At 42.2% G+C, this 22260-nt stretch overlaps 1 protein-coding gene across 4 annotated transcripts in view; it reads right to left on the reverse strand.

Annotated features, from left to right (window-relative positions):
* Nucleotides 1-5113: 5113 nt before the first annotated feature.
* The window catches only part of LOC139398025 (PTB domain-containing engulfment adapter protein 1-like), a 50065-nt gene continuing 32918 nt past the window's right edge, over nucleotides 5114-22260 (reverse strand). For 2 of the 4 annotated variants that reach the window (XR_011631305.1, XR_011631306.1), the window contains 8 exons: nucleotides 21767-21865; nucleotides 21469-21606; nucleotides 20931-21047; nucleotides 20680-20766; nucleotides 19910-20075; nucleotides 19614-19705; nucleotides 7446-7623; nucleotides 5114-7222 (listed from right to left, as the gene is read on the reverse strand). Coding sequence is in view for 2 of the 4 variants with exons in the window: in XM_071144275.1 (XP_071000376.1) it covers nucleotides 17161-17232; nucleotides 19614-19705; nucleotides 19910-20075; nucleotides 20304-20540; nucleotides 20680-20766; nucleotides 20931-21047; nucleotides 21469-21606; nucleotides 21767-21865 (1008 nt within the window). In the remaining 2 variants the exon portion in view is untranslated. Of the gene's footprint in view, nucleotides 7223-7445; nucleotides 7624-15621; nucleotides 17233-19613; nucleotides 19706-19909; nucleotides 20076-20303; nucleotides 20541-20679; nucleotides 20767-20930; nucleotides 21048-21468; nucleotides 21607-21766; nucleotides 21866-22260 lie in introns of those variants that run through there. The other 2 variants (XM_071144275.1, XM_071144276.1) reach the window with 2 other exon arrangements.

Here is a 22260-nt window from a genome sequence, read left to right on the forward strand (position 1 = left end):
AGTTTAAAAGTAAAAATTTAATATTTGTTTTCACTGCATGTTACTTCTCCTTAAACAAAGTGTTGTTTTTGATTAATAGATTTTTGCACTTTATTTTTTTGTATTTCAATCCAATTATATTTTAAAAATATTTCAGTTGAGTGGATGATAGAAAATTGCTATTATTGTTTTTTCTTTGAAGTAAATTTAGCCCACTTTTGCTAAAATAGAAAATATAGTCTACTGATGGTGCCTTGAATACCGGTTTCTTTCATTTAATGTTCATGTTATGGGGATATTTATATAAAGGAAATTTGTCTTTTGTGTCTGTTGAAAATTAAAGATTACTGACAGAGCCATAAGAAAATATTGCTTTATTTATCTGATCATATTGTAATATATTTGTTAGGTTTTCAGTAGGTTCAATTAGGTTCACTAGACTATATGCGTCATTTAAAAAATTTTCAATGAACATTCGAACAGTCCGGCCCTCGTCTTGTAGCTGATTTTTTTATTTGGCCCTCCGTCCATTTGACTTTGACACCCCTGACCTACAGGATACCTACTGTACCTACCTACCTACAGTATACCTACCTACTTACTTACCTATACCTACTTCTACCTACAGTATACCTACCTACTTACCTATACCGACTTCTACCTACAGTATACCTACCTACTTACTTACCTATACCTACTTCTACCTACAGTATACCTATCTACTTACCTATACCGACTTCTACCTACAGTATACCTACTATACCAACCTCTACCAACCTACCTACTTACTTACCAATACCTACTTCTACCTACAGTATACCTATCTACTTACCTATACCTACTTCTACCTACAGTATACCTACTATACCAACCTCTACCAACCTACCTACTTACTTACCTATACCTACTTCTACCTACAGGATACCTACTGTATCTACCTACCTACAGTATACCTACCTACTTACCTACACCTACTTCTACCTACAGTATACCTACTTCTACCTACAGTATACCTACTATACCAACCTCTACCAACCTACTAACCTACCAATACCTACTTCTATCTACAGTACACCTACTTCTACCTACAGTATACCTATCTACCTGCCTGCCTACCTACCTACCTACCTACCTACCTAAACCTACTTCTACCTACAGTATTTCTACCTACAGTATACCTACCTATCTATACCTACTTCTACCTACAGTATATCTACCTATACCTACTTCTACCTACAGTATTTCTACCTACAGTATACCTACCTATCTATACCTTATTCTACCTACAGTATATCTACCTATACCTACTTCTACCTACAGTATTTCTACCTACAGTATACCTACCTATCTATACCTACTTCTACCTACAGTATACCTACCTACCTGCCTGCCTACCTACCTATCTATACCTACTTCTACCTACAGTATTTCTACCTATCTATACCTACTTCTACCTACAGTATACCTACCTACCTATACCTACTTCTACCTACAGTATACCTACCTACCTATACCTACTTCTACCTACAGTATACCTACCTACCTATACCTACTTCTACCTACAGTATACCTACCTACCTATACCTACATCTACGAAAAGTATGTGGACACCTGCTCGTCGAACATCTCATTCCAAAATCATGGGCATTAATATGGAGTTGGTCCCCCTTTGCTGCAATAACCGCCTCCACTCTATTGGGAAGGCTTTCCACTATATTGGAACATCGCTGCGGGGACTTGCTTCCATTCAGCCACGAGAGCATTAGTGAGGTTGGGCGCTGGTGTTGGGCGATTAGGCCTGGCTCGCAGTCGACGTTCCAATTCATCCCAAAGGTGTTTGATGGGGTTGAGGTCAGGGATCTGTGCAGGCCAGTCAGGTCCTTCCACACCGATCTCGACAAACCATTTCTGTATGGACCTTGCTTTGTGCACAGGGGCATTGTCATGCTGAAACAGGAAAGGGCCTTCCCCATACGGTTGCCAAAAAGTTGTAAGCACAGAATTGTCTAGAATGTCTGTGTATACTATAGTGTTAAGATTTCCCTTCACTGGAACTAAAAGGCCTAGCCCAAACTATGAAAAACAGCCCTAGACCATTATTTTCCCTCCACCAAACATTACACTATGCATTGGGGCAGGTAGTGCTCTCCTGGCATCCGCCAAAAACAGATTCGTCCGTCGGACTGAAAGATGGTGATGTGTGATTCATCACCCCAGAGAACGCGTTTCCACTGCTCCAGAGACCAATGGCGGTGAGCTTTACACCACTCCAGCCGACGCTTGGCATTGCGCATGGTGATCTCAGGCTTATGTGCGGCTGCTAGGCCATGGAAACCCATTTCATGAAGCTGCCAACGAACAGTTCTTGTGCTGACATTGCTTTCAGAGGCAGTTTGAGTGTTGCAACCGAGGACAGACGATTTTTACGCGTTACGCGCTTCAGCACTTGGAAGTCCCGTTCTGTAAGTTTGTTTGGCCTACCACTTCATGGCTGAGCCGCTGTTGCTCCTAGACGTTTTCACTTCACAATAACAGCACTTAAAGTTGACCGGGGCAGCTCTATCAAGGCAGAAATTGGATGAGCTGACTTGAGCTCTTCAGTAAGTCCATTCTGCTGCCAATGTTTGTCTATGGAGAATGCATGGCTCTGTCCTCGATTTCATACACCTGTCAGCAATGGGTTTGGCTGAAATAGCCGAATCCACAAATTTGAAGGGGTGTCCACATACTTCTGTATATAGTGTACCTACCTACTTACTATGGCTGTTGCGGTGGCCCTATTACCGCCACACCGGCAGTCATGACAGCAGTAAAATTCAGCTTGACTGTTGAGTCATGGTAATATTCTCTTATGCACTCTAGACATGCATTAGGAGTACCCAACTCGCTAACTATCATCAGGTCCTAATCGCTAATGGCCTGGTACTCAGGGCTCTATTGTCCCTCCATCAGGTCCTAATGGCCTGGTACTCAGGGCTCTATTGTCTCTCCATCAGGTCCTAATGGTCTGGTACTCAGGGCTCTATTGTCCCTCCATCAGGATCTAATGGTCTGGTACTCAGGGCTCTATTGTCCCTCCATCAGGTCCTAATGGTCTGGTACTCAGGGCTCTATTGTCTCTGCATAAGGTCCTAATGGTCTGGTACTCAGGGCTCTATTGTCCCTCCATCAGGTCCTAATGGTCTGGTACTCAGGGCTCTATTGTCCCTCCATCAGGTCCTAATGGTCTGGTACTCAGGGCTCTATTGTCCCTCCATCAGGTCCTAATGGTCTGGTACTCAGGGCTCTATCGTCCCTTCAACCACTCTGACATCAATGCAAATGCAATAGAAAATCACATTTAAAAAAATATAAAAACAGTATGTGCTTTTAAAACTCACCACACGGTGATTGAAAAAATGTTATGACCGCCACAGCCCTACTACCTATCTATACCTACCTGCCTGCCTGCCTACCTACCTAGTTGCCTACCTACCTGCCTACCTACCTACCCGCCCGCCCACCCGCCCGCCCCCACCCAACCATCTACCTACATGCGTTGTTGAATGTTTGAATCGGGTGTGCCAAAGTTGGTCTGGGAAGTGGGAACAAAAGCCCACCCACCCTGTCTTTTAGTATTTAGTATTGTATAATGAACTAGTGCTAAAGCAGCAGCTACTCTTCCTGGGGTCCACACAACACATAAAACATCATATAATACAGAACATTAAGAGACATCACAAGGACAGAACTACATACATTTAAAATAAGTATACAAGCTTTCATACATGTATGCCTTCATAATCATCTGATTATGTGGTTCTGTCCTATTGTTTACTTGTTTACGTTGTATAGGACAATGAGTTGAATTCAGAGGTATAGCTACAGTATGTCTTCTTCTCCTGTGTCTGCAGAAATCGAATGGAGAGTGGGGCAAGACTGTGATTGAGTACAGAACTCAGACGCCAGCCAGACTACCTATCGTAGACTTGGCCCCCATGGACATAGGCAAGGAGGATCAGGAGTTTGGCCTGGACATCGGCCCTGTGTGTTTCTCCTAAACCCAACACACATGGACGGATGGATGGATTTATTTAACCTTATGAGGAGTGATTTTTTTTAGAACGCCATCCTCAATCCTTTTCAAAGAGGCAATCTGGATTTCAAACAACAAAAAAGCACTCACTTTTAAGTTACATTCTTAAAGAATCAATGGCTATATATCACTCATTTAAAAGATTGCCCCTTGAAGAATTAGGTTTCAGTTCAATAACTAATAATGAACAACAACCCCTTGTGATGTCATCAATTAGAATCGGTAGGAATGTTGTTGTCCATTCTCCTCCAAAGGGTTAAACATTCCCAAGACTCTTGGACTACCTGCTGAAGCAATCAGCTTTGTACATAAAGGCAGGGCGGAGAAACTACAGTACAGTATATGTACTGCCTGCTACTAAAATATTTATTGCTTCTTTCCAAGAAACAACTAAAGTTGTTAGTGCAATGGTACTGGTAGTAATTACTATTGAGGAATGCAGGTGAATTGTATTAAGAAGTTTGTGTCATAATGGAGTTTCAGGGCTTGAAGGTTTCAGCTTGTTGAAAACATGACAATTTATGGAGCTTAAGTGTCAGTGTTGTACGACGTTCCATCATACATTTCTTTACCAGTTTCTCAGTGAATGCCACTAAATAGATATACTGTCACTTGATGTAGAGACAAAACAACAACAATTGTATTCCTTTTTCTAATGTAAATGCAACATAAGAATGTCAATTGCTCTTCACACGTTTATTATTCCTGTTTATTATTGATATTATGATATTTTCTTCTGTCCACTGATGGTGTTACACCCAATAAAATGAATCTCGTGCCCTTTTCAGTCAATCTGGTTTAAGGTTCAGGTCAGGATGAATAAAACAAATTCCTTCCCATTTAATAACAGTGTTTGAATTACGCAGGGGCGCAACTTTGATTTTAGAAGTGGGGGGGGGGCATAATATTTATATTTCTTTAGCAATTTCAGAAGGTGGGGACATGTCCCCCCCGTCCCCAGTGAAAGTTGCACCCCTGGAATTACAAATTGGGGAGATTTCACCAATTAGAAAAGAGACATAATCCAAGAAGGAAAAATTAACAAGAGCACACAAACTATTTATGTTCGATTTCTTTATTAACATACTGTCTAATGTGTAATTAAAGAAGGATATAATTACAGTTTACATAGAAATCCTAATCCTAGTTTGGAGGGATATAGATGTTCTTCCTTGATTATCATCTATACAGTTGTGCTCTAATATATTGGCACACTTGCAAGATTCAATATTTCTTCAAAAAAATAAGTGAAAAACCATTTGGTGTTCACACGTGTATTTGTTTGATTTATAACTGCACAGGACCAAGAGAAAAAATTATAAACTGAAATTTCGATTTTTCACTCAAATGGCCTGGACTAAAGGTGATAAGTTGCAGGTGCCTACAGGGTCAAATTAGCCATTCAACCAGTTTTGACAATAGAAACCACAATATTCTGCTCTATTGCGCTCCATTGTAAAGTGCAAGGGTGCCAATGTGTTAGAGCACCACGGTAGATGAACACGGCATCTTGATTTAAAAAAGTTGTTTATTTGTCATGCGTAATAAATCTTACAAGAGCTTTTACATGAAAGTCAGCATTAAAAACGGTAAGAAAGTTTAGAACAAGCAGTAACAATTATAGGCATAATTAATTAAGTTCAATTCCCCCAGGAAAAATTACCACACATCCAAACAAGAAGAAAAGTTCAAGGTTGAGTCGAACAACATAGACTGAAGATCAGAGGCAGGTAACAGTTCATTCACTGTTTCTCTCATCTCTATCAAATGAAAAACATTGGAAAGCATTTAACCAACTACAGTACTACACGCTCCCAAGGAGATGTCTGAATTCCTAATTTCTGTAAAACTTCATCAACAGAGGGCACAAGATAATCTCCAAATTCCCAGAGCCTTCTGTCGAGGATCAGCTGCTCATTGGTCCAGCTTTCTCTCTGAGCCTCTTTCACCTGCATGATCTTACACACGTCGGACGGAACCCTGACAGAGTCCCCATAGCTCTGTGTCACCTCAAACATGGCCGTCTGCAGCACCAGACGGGGGTTGACCACCATCTTGTAGGAGCGGAAGGCGTCTTCAAGAACAAGCTCTCTGTAGACGTAGTCCAGCAGATCCACCCCCGGCGCCCTTCTCCGTGCGGAATGGTCTTGCGTAGCAGTACCGGCTGTGGCAGGGAAGAGGTGCGTCTCCATCAGGAACACGGCTGCGTCGGGATGCTGCCCCTGCAGGTCCTCCATGAGGGGCAGAAGAGAGCTGTGTGAGGCCGGGACCAGGAGCTGATCAACGTCAGCCAGGAGGACGTACCGTGACCTGTACATGTTCCTGTAGATGCACTCGTTCATGATGGTCAGCTGGCCGTTGAGGTGGATATCCCCTTCCAGCTCCTGGGCCTTCCACCCAGTAGAGGGCTTGAGGAAGTGGTTGATGGGCCAGCCAATCACCTCCAGAGTGCCCTCCTCTGCGTAGTACTGGAGGACCTTCTCCAGGTCAGGTCCACAGCTGGTGAGGTAGAGGACAACCCTCCGCACCCCCAGGAGCTTGTAAAACTCCATGGTCTGGACAAACTGTTGGACGTTGTTGTAGTCTCCAAACATGCTGGACATGCACACGGTGAGGTAAAAGGGGAAGTCCTCCTCCCGTCTCTCCCGGTTCTGGATGCTCAGAAATGTCTGGTTGAGGGAGTCCTGGATGTCGAGGGATGTGCCAAGAGTGAGGTGTGTGGCGTTGCATCCTGGTTCTTCGAGGCAAAGCATGTCTGCTGCCACATACGAGTAACCATAGTGGACGCTGTGCCTTACGACAGCAGCTGGAGCGACCTGGGGGGCGTGTCCTGAGCAGCACAACACACAGTACAGAGACATGGGTCGGTCTCTGTTGACCATGGCAATGATGCGCGTGGCTCCCCTTTCCCTGTGGTCCTGGTATGCAGACACCATTAGATGAGTTGAACCCTTGACTGGTGTTATAGTCTCATTGGCTGTGTGAAGAGGGCAGGTAGAGAGAACAGGGGGAGGAAGGGAGTGAGCTTGAGTAGAGTTGGTCCTGAAAGTCACCAAAGGGGCAGACAGTGTGACAGATACTGTGACAGACAGACACAGGATGATCAAAACCACTTTCCATTTCTGACTCCTGGTTTGGTGCATGTCAGCCATTTGATCTATTGGAGACCTATAGGAGGATCATGTCACAATCAACAATCAACGATGATAACAACAACATCATCATCATCATCACAACATACTCACTATCCCTGTCATAATCAAAACATTGACAGGGATATTATCAGTGATGCACTGAACAATCAGACAGGGAAAATCAAGGCAAACTGGCTTTCAATCAGCTTAATCCAGCTGGTCCCCCCAAACATATATCCTGATATCTCCATACTTACCTGTTGTCTGTGTGATCCTCCACCTCCTGGTCTGTTCTGTCAGTCAGTGGGGCTGTGGGGGAGTCTCTCATCTCTCTGGTGTCAGGAGTTTCAGGGGGGCAGTCAAGAGATTCAGGCTCATGTCCAGATGACCGTGCTGCTCTTCTTCTCAACATCTCCAGGAAAATGAAGGGGGGCTCTGGATGGCCAATCAACATAGGTTACATTAAGGGCCCCCCTTTAAACTAATGAGCAGTCATTCTGACAGCAACATTCTAACAGTGTAATTAATACATTTTATATACAGCATGCTAAAGCTAAAATAATATTTTGGTTGTGTTTATGAAGGCCTTGGGTAACAACATTAGATTACCATTTTTATTTTATTTTAAATAACACAATAGCATTTTCATTAGTTTATATGTAGTTTGTATGTAGTTAGTTTGTATGTACAAACTAAAAAACACAAAAAACACAAACATTCAAGCATTACATACATTTTATTTGTGGAGTGACTTTGTTAAAACTATGAAACAGAAAGCACATGTGTTGGAACATGGTAACAGCTTATTTTTATAAAAACAAAATAAAAAGTAAAACACCTCAACCACCCAGACCAGTCAAGACGCGCGGTCAAATGATGACAACATCCGTAGCCTAAGCATCATCATAAGGGCCAAGTGGCCTTGATAAATAGTGAAAATCAATAATGGCATTGAAATTAATATAAGTATCACATGACAGCAGTCAAAAATAGTCAATTATTGTCAGCTTGTGTGTATTCACCAATGGCATCAGTTGGATTTCATTTAGCTGTTATCCCTGGTTCTAACAGATGGCAAAATCGTCTTAACTTTCACTTGTTTGTCACACTTTGACATACTTTGTTTGGTTGTAGTGTGTAAATGTCTCCTGTTTTCTCTTTATTGTGTCCCTGTCCCCTTGTCATTCTTCAGCACTTCTGGGGTGCAACGGCTGCCAAGGAGCCTTATTTTGGGCAAAGGGAGGGAGTTCCCATCTCACTTTGTTCATGGTGCCAGCCAGACTTGTTTTCTTTGTAAGCAACTTGTTCGCCAACAAAGGAAGAAATTGCCCATAGTGACGATCCTCCCTTACCAAGGTAAGGTTCCACAAGCCTCATCACCACATTCTGACACTTGCTCACCTGCTGCCCGATGTTGATATTTTCCCAGATATTGAAAGCCATTCAACATGTAAAATTGCGCATGCTCTCACTGTGTAGCCTACTCCGAGTACAGACAGTTGATTTGACTTTTCTCTGCATAAAAGGCCTATTCTTATTGTTTGATATGGATTTAATAAGGAATTAAAGAAGAGGAATTATGAATGTGCTGAAACCTGTGTCATGATGTTGCCCTCTTTGAGTACATCGAGCATCATGCTGTGGGCAGAGTGAGGTCGTAAACTCCTAAGGAAGACCCTGCCTCATGGACACACAGTTATAGAGAGTCGTTTTTCATGGAGACAAAGGAAATCCTTCCACCTCACAGAACGTGAGGTACGAACACATTTCATGTTTCAGAGAAAGTGTAAAAAGATCAGTGAAGATTCCAGCTATGAACTGGTGCGTTTTGATACTAATTACTAGTCTGCAGCTAGGAATTCGGCATCATTGAACGCGAAGAACGACAACCGCCGAAACATCCATTCTATAACGAATGTCACTCTGAACAATTCTTTCTAACCACAACCGAGAGAGAGAGGGAGAGAGACGGACAATTCTGCAAAATAACTGTACTTTTCACCAGCGATCAAGACGACACACTGAGCGTAAATATATATATTGATTGCAATTGTTCCCGACTGAGTGAGCGTTCATGTGTAAGGATTAGCATTTCAATTGTTATAATTATTAACTCTGTAGTGACTTCTCAGTCGACCCCCCACTCCCCTTTTGTCAAACAAGCTGCAATGCCGGTTTAGCCCACTAGGGCACATTCTATCGTATTTATAATATTAATAATAATAATAATAGAATAATCGTATTCTTATTAATGATGATGATATTAATAATAATAATGTACACAATAATAATAATAATATTGGACACAATAATTATAATAATAATAATATTGGACATAATAATAATAATAATATTGGACATAATAATTATAATAATTATAATAATATTGGACACAATTAATAATAATAATAATAAAGCTGTAACATATGACTATTTAAATGTAATATACCAATACTGTCATTATTTCAATAGGTTTACATAAATGTAATACATTTCAATAGGCTATTCTTCATCATTTCAATAGGCTATTTTAATACATTGAAATATACATTTTAACCTGAATGTTTTAATCATAAAGTGCAAGTATGCACTCAATTCAATTTGGGGAATACAAATTCAAAACTGTAACGACGTTCGTCTGTAGGAGGAGAAGCGGACCAAAAAGCAGCGTGGTGGTTACTCATGTTCTTTAATGGAAAACTGAACGATACATGAAATAACTCAAATCTACAAAACAACAAAAGGAACGTGAAAACCTATACAGCCTATCCTGTGACAACAAACACAGAGACAGGAACAATCACCCACAAACACACAGTGAAACCCAGGCTACCTAAGTATGATTCTCAATCACAGACAACTAATGACACCTGCCTCTGATTGAGAACCATACTAGGGCGAAACATAGAAATCCCCAAATCATAGAAAAACAAACATAGACTGCCCACCCAACTCACGCCCTGACCATACAAACTACATACAAAACAAAGGAAATAGAGGTCAGAACGTGACAAAAACTATTGAATTGAATTACAATTTCTCTTGGCAAAACATTAAGATCAAGACAACTTTTGCCCACAATCAATTCATGATTTCTGACAATTAATCACAATTAAATTATTTAATTGTGTACCCACCTTGAATACCAGCCTGGTCTCATAGACTAGCCGTAACATAGTAAATGTAAATCCGGAACACTAGAATGATATGTATTAGTATGATATGCTACGTTTTGTATGGTTACATAAGATAGATGGTTACTTAGGGCAATAACAAAAGTAGGGTGGTTGGACGAGGTGGATGGGGAGGCATATAACACGACCGTCTAGCAACCCAAAGGATGTGAGTTCAAACCTCATCACATACAACTTTAGCGTTTTAGCTAATTAGCAACTTTTCAACTACTTACTACTTTTTATCTACTTTGCAACTACTTAGCATGTTAGCTAACCCTTCCCCAAACACTAAGTTTAACCCTTCAACCTAACTCATGAACTTAACCCTGTCAAAGTCGTGTGTATAGGTGGCAGGAGAGTTAAACGGAGTGTAAATGGAGCCTTTTAATATAAGTCCACTTAACATGCTCCAAACACTAAATACGTACATACATAAACGAACATGGGTACAAGAACTCGTCGCCGCGCACCTATACAACATAAAACAACACTTGACATAAAACATTCTCTGACAAAGACAAGAGGGGAAACAGAGGGTTAAATACACAACAGGTAATGAATGGGATTGAAACCAGATGTGTGGGAAGACAAGACAAAACCAATGGAAAATGAAAAATTGATCAATATTGGCTAGAAGGCCGGTGACGTCGACCGCCGAGCACCGCCCGAACAAGGAGAGGCAACGACTTCGGTAGAAGTCGTGACAAACCCTAACCTTGATCCCTAACCCTAACCCCTAGCCTAGCTAACATCAGCCAGATAGTTAACATTAGCGAACTATATAGAATTTGTAGCATATCATACGTTTTGAAAATTTGTAACATATAGTAAGTTTTGCAGGTCCGTAACACATTGTACAGTTTGCAAAATCACAACTTATAATACGAATTGTAATTTGTAACATACCATACAAAATGGGTGATGGACATCCACAATTGAATACATACCGCATGAAACATAACATAACATGCTAAATGGCACGTCTCAGATATAAATACAGAATAACACAAAATGCTCTGAGACCAGGTTGTGAATATCACTCCTTACAACATTGGCCCTTTATGACAAATATGAACTTACTTTAAGCTCTTTCTCTTTGTTGTGATGTTGTGAGGCTTCTTGTGTGAATTCAACCGATGATCTGTAGTAGTCTGTAGGGCTGCACCGTATGTTCTACCTCTGTGTTAGATAAGTGAATGATAAGCATCTACTGTGGGACAACCTTTTGTGCCACAGCAAAGTGAAAGCAAGGTTCGGTTCAACATGGTCTGCCACCCCTCCCTCCCCAAAACAGGGACTCCATGAGTGATGTGGCCACACCTATGAAGCTACTGTAGCGTGAGAGACATTTTTAGGTACAAGCCTGCATCTACAAGTTATCAGGCCACTCCATGTCATATTAAACAGAATGGAGAACAGACAATTTGATCCTGATTCAATAACCCTCACATCTATCCTCCAATTACAATTTATGGAACTCCATCACATGCTATTACTTATGACGCTATAGTACTCACCCTAGCCTACTGTACTAGCCCACTTTATACAATGGGTGGGTCTAATCCGGAATGTTTATTGGTTAAAACTGCATTCCAGCCAGTGTCTATTCCACAAGTTACCAACCGGCTAAATCTAGGACTTTAAAATGCCGATTTTCCATCTGACTGCCAATCCACTGTCTCATCAGCCCAGCCAGGCAATTTATAACCTTGATCTCCACTATAAAAAAACATCTAGACACTATTTCTTTTAGACTAACATTTAGTTTTCAACAGTGGAGATTTGTATAAACCTTCCTGTCTGTCTCTCTTAGTGTGTAAATGTCTCGGCTGCCAAGGAGCCTTATTTTGCGCAAAGGGAGGGAGCTCCCATCTCACTTTGTTCATGGTGCCAGCCAGACTTGTTTTCTTTGTAAGCAACTTGTTTGCCAACAAAGTAAGAAATTGTCCATAGTGACGATCCTCCCCCTCTGCATAAAAGGCCTATTCTTATTGTTTGATATTGACTTAAAAAGGATTTAAAGAAGAGGGATTATGAATGTGCTGAAACCTGCTAAATCAGTAGAGTACAATGGAAACCATAAACACCATAGACACTATTTCTTTTAGACTAACATTTAGTTATCAACAGTGGAGATTTGTATAAATCTTCTTGTCTGTCTCTCTGACATTTTCAACATTGTTTCAATATTCAAATTTGATCTCCAGCTGTTCCATAGTAATAAACGTCTCGGGAGTTGGGATGAGACAGACAGGCAGGCAGCTTTTCTCAGCCAGTCAAAAACATGAATCAGCTTAATTTTTATGGATATACAGTGCTTTCAGAAAGTAATCAGAACCCTTGACTTTTTCCACATTTTGTTGCGTTACAGTCTTATTCTTATTCTTTCTCCCCTTGTCTCCTCCTCTAGTTACAACAATTTGAGGTCACAGGATAGGTCAAAACAAATCTGTGCAGACCAATGACAGGAGATGAAGTAAGCCACAGAATATAATATGCACATTTTGCAACCACTTTAATACACTTTTCCTGTGGCAATCTCAGCAGGAATCGACCCCCAAAACCCCAAAATTTTGCACGCCCAATTTGTCAGTTTTTGATTTGTTAAAAAAGTTTGAAATATCCAATAAATGTCGTTCCACTTCATGATTGTGTCCCACTTGTTGTTGATTCTTCACACAAAAATACAGTTTTATATCTTTATGTTTGAAGCCTGAAATGTGGCAAAAGGTCGCAAAGTTCAAGGGGGCCGAATACTTTCGCAAGGCACTGTATATCCATCCTGCCCTGCCTATCTAAGGTCTTCGAAAGCCAAGTCAACAAACAGATCACTGACCATCCCGAATCCCACCGTACCTTCTCCGCTGTGCAATCTGGTTTCCGAGCTGGTCACGGGTGCACCTCAGCCACGCTCAAGGTACTAAACGATATCATAACCGCCATCGATAAAAGACAGTTCTGTGCAGCCGTCTTCATCGACCTGGCCAAGGCTTTCGACTCTGTGAATCACCATATTCTTATCGGCAGACTCAGTAGCCTCGGTTTTTCTAATGACTGCCTTGCCTGGTTCACCAACTACTTTGCAGACAGAGTTCAGTGTGTCAAATCGGAGGGCATGTTGTCTGGTCCTCTGGCAGTCTCTATGGGGGTGCCACAGGGTTCAATTCTCGGGCCGAATCGTTTCTCTGTATATATCAATGATGTTGCTCTAGCTGCGATTCACTGATCCACCTCTACGCAGACGACACCATTCTGTATACTTCTGGCCCTTCCATGGACACTGTGCTATCTAACCTCCAAACGAGCTTCAATGCCATACAACACTCCTTCCGTGGCCTCCAACTGCTCTTAAACGCTAGTAAAACCAAATGCATGCTTTTCAACCTTTCGCTGCCTGCACCCGCATGCCCGACTAGCATCACCACCCTGGATGGTTCCGACCTAGAATATGTGGACATCTATAAGTACCTAAGTGTCTGGCTAAACTGTAAACTCATCTTCCAGACTCATATCAAACATCTCCAATCCAAAATCAAATCTAGAATAGGCTTTCTATTTCGCAACAAAGCCTCCTTCACTCACCCCGCCAAAACGGACTATCCTACCGATCCTCGACTTCGGCGATGTCATCTACAAAATAGCTTCCAATACTCTACTCAGCAAACTGGATGCAGTTTATCACAGTGGCATCCGTTTTGTACTAAAGCACCTTATACCACCCACCACTGCGACCTGTATGCTCTAGTCGGCTGGCCCTCGCTACATATTCGTCGCCAGACCCACTAGCTCCAGGTCATCTACAAGTCAGCGTGCTTAAAAATTCAGCGTGCTTAAAAATTCTGAGTTTGATCGCCTTTGTTACGGCGCTACTCCTGACGAGTTGGAACCCTGCATCGTTTGATCTCATGGATTACTAGCAACATTGTTGCAAGCTTTTGTCAAACAAACAACCAAGGATTGTGTAGGACGGACTAATGCACGTTCAACCCTGGATGCATCAACTAAGACCATCTCCTTCTTCAGTGCTTTACACTGAAATAATTGCTTGCTTTGTGCTGCGCTCCATTTTTATGTTCAGTGCCTTTGGTGAGCTAATAATGCACGTTATGACTGCTAGACATTTTAGTTAACCCTCATGTTGTGTTCGTTTCATGTTAATTCATTGTGTTCCCGGTTCAAAATGACCGCCCCGTTATAGCTGATTATAAATCCACAATAATAATGAATTGTGAGCATGACCTCAAAGCTTTACATACTGTGAGAAAAGTTACATATATTATTGAAACAATGTTGCGATTGTTTGTGAGTGCCAGGTGTGGTTCCAGTGGGGGAAAGATTCTATTGGGGAAAGGTTCCTGTGGGGGTTGCCATGGAAGCCAAGAAGGGGAGTGAGGTGTGTGTGTGCTCAAACACATGCATATGGGAGTCTAGGAGAAGTGTGTCCATCTTATGAATGGGCATGTGCCTGAACTCAATTTTATAAACTAATTGTAGTCTCACCCATTGACTTCTAATGACCGGGAATACCACAGGTGTACAAAGTCAAATACCCAACATGTAATGACAATCAAATGTATTTTGTGTGTTCAGATGCCCGATCATGGAACCTTATGACAGATCAAATGAAGTATATTTTTCAGAGAGAGAACTTGTAAATCGGTCCAATTCAACCAGAAACGCAGCAGGGGGGTTAAAGGGAGGTTGTGTGAGTTGGTTTGAACAGTATTGACTTGACATTTGGCCAAGAAGTTTTTGGGCATTAAGGCTTTATTTGTTTAGTCTTTGAACACACACACACACACACACACACACTCTCATTACTCCCAGGTAATACCGAATATTGCAAATTCTCTAAGTGTTATGACAGGGTTCTTCCTTGTCAATTGTTTAGATGACGTTGCCTTTTAAATTGCTCTGCCATTATTATTGTATGAGGTATTATTTGGTTGGGTCACACCTGTGCTGTGACGTGTGTTTTATATGGCGCCTTATCCTTTCTCTCCACTGGCTACCTAGCAAACAGGCCTCTTCTCCTGATGTTTGTCTGGTGTGGTACTCTTCCATTCGGCAGGGTTAATACCTGCCTGGCGCCAAACAAATCTCTTTACCTCTAACCAATACAACGTTTATTGACGAACAACAATGAAAGGTAAAGTAATTTAAAAAGAGCTTCCTGGTGAAAAATTACACAGAAAAATATTTGTTAAAGTGCAAGGAAGGGCATGAGTCTATAAAATGACAGGAAGTCAATGAGCTAATGGTCTTCCAATCTTGTCAACCACTAATCACATTTAATGACTGTACAATAATCCAAATCACAAAAGCAATGCACCCCCCACAAACAAAAATTACACATACATTTTATTTATGGGGTAGAAAAATAGTCATCTACTGCAGTGCATTTATCATGACATTGGTCACCATTTAAACCAATACGTACAGTGAGGGAAAAAAGTATTTGATCCCCTGCTGATTTTGTACATTTGCCCACTGACAAAGAAATAATTGCAACTCCACGAGGTGAGATCTTGCATGGAGCCCCAGGCCGAGGGAGATTGACAGTTCTTTTGTGTTTCTTCCATTTGCGAATAATCGCACCAACTGTTGTCACCTTCTCACCAAGCTGCTTGGCGATGGTCTTGTAGCCCATTCCAGCCTTGTGTAGGTCTACAATCTTGTCCCTGACATCCTTGGAGAGCTCTTTGGTCTTGGCCACGGTGGAGTGTTTGGAATCTGATTGATTGATTGCTTGTGGACAGGTGTCTTGTATACAGGTAACAAACTGAGATTAGGAGCACTCCCTTTAAGAGTGTGCTCCTAATCTCAGCTCGTTGCCTGTATAAAAGACACCTGGGAGCCAGAAATCTTTCTGATTGAGAGGGGGTCAAATACTTATTTCCCTCATTAAAGTGCAAATCAATTTATAACATTTTTGACGTGTTTTTCTGGATTTTTTTGTTGTTATTCTGTCTCTCACTGTTCAAAGAAACATACCATTAAAATTAGACGGATCATTTCTTTGTCAGTGGGCAAACGTACAAAATCAGCAGGGGATCAAATACTATTTTCCCTTTCTGTAGTCCCAGAAATGTTGATTTTATACAAATACTTCTTTACCAGTTAAATTATTTCTACAAAAATGAAAGCATTGGGGTCATCAACTGTCCATGTTAGGGTTGTGGTCAGCATCAACTGTCCATGTTAGGGTTGCGTTGTGGTCAGCATCAACTGTCCATGTTAGGGATGCGTTGTGGTCGGCATCAACTGTCCATGTTAGGGTTGCGTTGTGGTCGGCATCAACTGTCCATGTTAGGGTTGCGTTGTGGTCAGCGTCGACTGTCCATGTTAGGGTTGCGTTGTGGTCAGCGTCAACTGTCCATGTTAGGGTTGCGTTGTGGTCAGCGTCAACTGTCCATGTTAGGGTTGCGTTGTGGTCGGCGTCAACTGTTCTATGTTAGGGTTGCGTTGTGGTCAGCGTCAACTGTCCATGTTAGGGTTGCGTTGTGGTCAGTGTCGACTGTCCATGTTAGGGTTGCGTTGTGGTCGGCATCAACTGTCCATGTTAGGGTTGCGTTGTGGTCAGCGTCAACTGTCCATGTTAGGGTTGCGTTGTGGTCGGCGTCAACTGTTCTATGTTAGGGTTGCGTTGTGGTCAGCGTCAACTGTCCATGTTAGGGTTGCGTTGTGGTCAGTGTCGACTGTCCATGTTAGGGTTGCGTTGTGGTCGGCATCAACTGTCCATGTTAGGGTTGCGTTGTGGTCAGCGTCAACTGTCCATGTTAGGGTTGCGGTGTGGTCAGCAGCGACTGTCCACTGGGTCCAGAGAGAAGATGGTGCCCTCCAGGGTTAGTCCCATATTGAACCCCTCCTTCAGAGAGAGAGACACACACACACACAGGTCAGTGATCCAACCAGAGAGTACAGAAGTCTAGAGCAGTGTGTCCTATACAACAATGAGTAATGCTGTAATTACGGGCCAGTATCCTAGACACATTCTCAATTGAGATTCTCAAGAAACCTTGCTTTTTAATTCAGGTCTACACTTAATCTATGTTATGACAAAAGCAAAATGATGGCTAATTGATAGGAAATTAGCAGGACTGGGAGCAAACATGGTATGCTACAATCATAATGTACTTTGACAGTTGGCCTCTATGTACATAATGGATTTTCATGAGAGATAAATAGAGGCAGACATCAGTGAAAATGTGAATGCATGTTTCATGGGAAAAAAAATATGTGATGGGCATTGTGAAGCATACACATAGGTGAGAGTAAACTAACCGTCGCTGACGCTGCACAGTGAAGAGAGAGAATATGATTATATACTGTCGTTTACAATCTACAGTTAGATTATATATAGTGAGATGAACTGTAGGTCATAATCTTGTTAGATTCAGCAAAAAAATAAACGTCCTCACGGTCAACTGTGTTTATTTTCAGCAAACGTAACATGTGTAAATATTTGTATGAACATAACAAGATTCAACAACTGAGACAAACTGAACAAGTTCCACAGACATGTGACTAACAGACATGGAATAATGCGTCCCTGAACAAAGGGGGGGTCAAAATCAAGTCAGTCAGTATCTGGTGGCCACCAGCTGCATTAAGTACTGCAGTGCATCTCCTCCTAATGGACTGCACCAGATTTGCCAGATCTCGCTGTGCGATGTTACCCCACTCTTCCACCAAGGCACCTGCAAGTTCCCGGACATTTCTGGGGGGGAATGGCCCTCACCCTCCAATCCAACAAGTCCCAGAAGTGCTCAATGGGATTGAGATCCGGGCTCTCCGCTGACCATGGCAGAACACTGACATTCCTGTCTTGCAGGAAATCAGCCATACTGCTTGTTCTGTGTGCGATGGCATTGTCATGCTGGAGGGTCATGTCAGGATGAGCCTGCAGGAAGGGTACCACAAGGGTACCTCCTCCCATATTTGGGAGGAGGATGTCTTCCCTGTAACGCACAGCGTTAAGTTTGCCTGCAATGACAACAAGCTCAGTCCGATGATGCTGTGACACACCGCCCCAGACCATGTCGGACCCTCCACCTCCAAATCGATCCCGCTCCAGAGTACAGGCCTCGGTGTAATGTTCATTCCTTTGACGATAAACGCAAATCCGACCATCACCCCTGGTCAGACAAAACCGCAACTTGTCAGTGAAGAGCACTTTTTGCCAGTCCTGTCTGGTCCAGCGATGGTGGGTTTGTGCCCATAGGCGACGTTGTTGCCAGTGATGTCTGGTGAGGACCTGCCTTACAACAGGCCTACAAGCCCCCAGTCCAGCCAATCTCAGCCTATTGAGGACAGTCTGAACACTGATGGATGGATTGTGCGTTTCTGGTGTAACTCGGGCAGTTGTTGTTGTTGCCATCCTGTACCTGTCCCACAGGTGTGATGTTCGGATGTACCGATCCTGTGCAGGTGTTGTTACATGTGGTCTGCCAATGAGAGGACCATCAGCTGTCCGTCCTGTCTCCCTGTTGCTCGGTCTTAGGCGTCTCACAGTAATGACATTGCAATTTATTGCCCTGGCCACATCTGCAATCCACATGCCTCCTTGCAGCATTCCTAAGGCACGTTCACACAGATGAGAAGAGACCCAGATGAGCAGAGACCCTTTAGTGTCCTAGGTTTTCATAACTGTGACCTTAATTGCGTACCATCTGTAAGCTGTTAGTGTCTTAACGATCATCCACAGGTGCATGTTCATTGATTGTTTATGGTTCATTGAACAATAATGGGAAACAGTGTTTAAACCCTTTACAATGAAGATCGGTGAAGTTATTTGGATTTTTACAAATTATCTTTGAAAGACAAGGTCTTGAAAAACGGACGTTTTTTTTTCTCCTGAGTTTATACTTAATATATGTAAAATATTTACTCAGACCATGTAAACAGTATACGGCATTACAATAATGACAAGATGAACATTCAACTCTTATAAAACGGGTCCAGTATAAACTCTGGAAGGGCTGGGTCCCATTCTAAAGGCAGAATCCATGTCGATTGGAACGCAGCCAAAGCATACAGTATTTTACCTTTGATAAACAGCTAATCAGCATAATGGTAGAGCTTTGCTATATTTGTTTAGAGGCAATGCTATTACTTACACCAATGACTGAGCACATAATGCCTGTGTACTTTGACATTATAGGTAATATGCCCCTTTTTAACATAAATATGAGCATGACATGTACTCGCTCTAGAAACACTGCTGTTCCTACAGATGAATGTACACACCTGCATTTCATCCAGTTTAGATTGGACGTCAGGAGGAAAGGACGTGTTGCAGAGGAACGGGTCAAAAGGCTCCGCCCCCAAAATATCTGTTCCTGTTGGAGGGGAGAGATGGAAGGATGAGGGAGGGGAAAATACACAGCAGAGAGGGAAGACAGGAGTTGAATCAGCATACTGTATGTGTGAAATTGTTCATTGAACAACTTGTATGCAATTGCATAAATACTAATACAACAGTTTATCAATGAATTTCATTACGACATAATGTAAAAAGGAGCATAGTGCGGCAGAGTAGTCACCTCTCTCTCTCAGGAAAACATGTGGAGGAGGTGGAGGAGGGAAAAAGGAGGGAGGAGGAGGAGAGGACCCATTGATGGCAGGTTTCCTTGCCATAGGAGACCCTGAGGAGAATGGAACCATGTCGAAAACGTCCGTCGGGGGACGCCTGGATATGGTGCTCCATGCCTGAGGGGGGGGGACAACCAAATACAAAGAGGTTGAATGGCAGCTGGATGTCGTACTAAGGCTAAAGTCATAACTACACACACACACACACAGTCTAAAATAAGGGCGTTTCTGTGATTGTATATAACCTCTGTATATGAGGTGAACCATAGAACCCTTTTGCTTCTCTATAGCGGAATTTCTTCTAGCAGTGTAGTAAGGAAAAGCGAGAGAGAAGTAGCTATTTACTCGCGGTCGAGGTAAGCAACCTCCATAATGCTGCGGTAGCCTGGGCTGGGAAGGTTTACTGGGTGGCGGTGTTAGTAGACCAGCGGAGATACTGGAGTCTGGAGAGCTGGCTGGGGTTAGAGCCACAGAGGACATCTCTAGAAAGGAAAGGGCGTTCAGGCTGACACTGTCACCCCAGAACATAGATGAGGGACTCGGCAGCATGTGGGCCTCGTTAGAAGAGTTCAAGTGTAGAAGCTGAGGAGAAATCAGCCAGAGAAAGAAGAAACGGGTAGCGATTTGTTATCACTGATGTCAGGAAGGTAAGGTATTGTTACGGCAGACATTTCTAGAGATTAGTGTGAGACAGAAACTGTTAGATTAGTAGCTAATTTACCGGTGAGCCTTGACAAACTGCCATGTGATCCTCTAGATCTTGAAGTCGTTCTTTCAACTTGGAATTTTCAGTTTCCAGTTCCAGAATCTAAAGTCAACAAACACAAGATCATAATCTAAGAGGTCCCATTTTGTTAGGCCTTTTTCATGCTCTAGTTATGTTTGGATGTGGCACTACATTCCCCATGATTAAATAGTGCACCAGAGAGTTGTGATCAACAGTAGTCCACTGTAGAAGGAACGAAGACTTACTCTTTTCTGCAGACTGCCGATCTGTTTCCTCATCTCCACGTCTTTCCCGCCAGACTCCAGAAACTTCCTGTACGCCAGGTCAAATGCTCGACCAATGCTGACGGTGATCTCCTCTGCCTGCAATCCAGTGCATCATGGGTATCCTCAAACATCCAGTGCATCATGGGTATCCTCAAACATCCAGTGAAAGTACCCTTTGATGTGTTGCACATATATGATGTAGTACACGATTTTCAGGGGCCTATTTTGCTCTTGACCGCTATTTATGATGTAGTACACGATTTTCCGGGGCCTATTTTGCTCTTGACCGCTATTTTCAGAACTACTAGCTTAAAAAGAAAACCCCTAACACCTCTTTAAACCTGAAACAACTAGCTAGGATGAATTCAATAATGCTACCATTCCACCGTGACCTCATACTATGGACTAACTTCTAATAAATTGACATCTAAGATTCATAGAAGGTTATTATAACCTCTAAAGAATCCATATAAAAACTCATGAAAAACAAACACTAAATTATACTTTTTTTCCTTACACATTTATCACTGTCGAACACATAACAGATGTGTTTTTTGGTCTCTGGCTCTGTGCAGATGAAGGTGAATATCCTCTTGTCGGTTTTGTCGTCCGCGCAGAAGGATATCCTATGAAGCTGACAATTGTGCTGTACATCCTATAATGAATGAAGATAAATGAGCTTCATCTAATTCTACTCATAAACAAAATATTAAGACAGAGACCGCTTTAGTAAGGGCTGACTGCTTGGTGAGTTTATTCTTCACAAAATACCCAATGAATCTGGCCTATTATGAGGCCCCTCACAGTGGACTTACTCTGGTCTTGGGGTCTAATAATTTCACTCCGTAGATGGATACCTGCAGCTCCACCTTCGGTGTTTTGTGTCCCTCTGATTTCTTGATATGCCTTTGGAACTGCAGGATTGAAACGTCAAATCAAAGTCTAATTTTATTGGTCACATACACGTGTTTAGCAGATGTTATTGCGGGTGTAGCGCTATAGTGCTTCTAGTTCCGACAGTGCAGTAATACCTAACAATTTCACAACCTGTACCCAATACACACACATCTAAGTAAAGGAATGGAATTAAGAACATGTACAGTGCCTTGCGAAAGTATTCGGCCCCCTTGAACTTTGCAACCTTTTGCCACATTTCAGGCTTCAAACATAAAGATATAAAACTGTATTTTTTTGTGAAGAATCAACAACAAGTGGGACACAATCATGAAGTGGAACGACATTTATTGGATATTTCAAACTTTTTTAACAAATCAAAAACTGAAAAATTGGGCGTGCAAAATTATTCAGC

The sequence above is a fragment of the Oncorhynchus clarkii genome, unplaced genomic scaffold, assembly GCF_045791955.1.
Source record: "Oncorhynchus clarkii lewisi isolate Uvic-CL-2024 unplaced genomic scaffold, UVic_Ocla_1.0 unplaced_contig_13482_pilon_pilon, whole genome shotgun sequence".
NCBI classification, from domain to species: domain Eukaryota; kingdom Metazoa; phylum Chordata; class Actinopteri; order Salmoniformes; family Salmonidae; genus Oncorhynchus; species Oncorhynchus clarkii.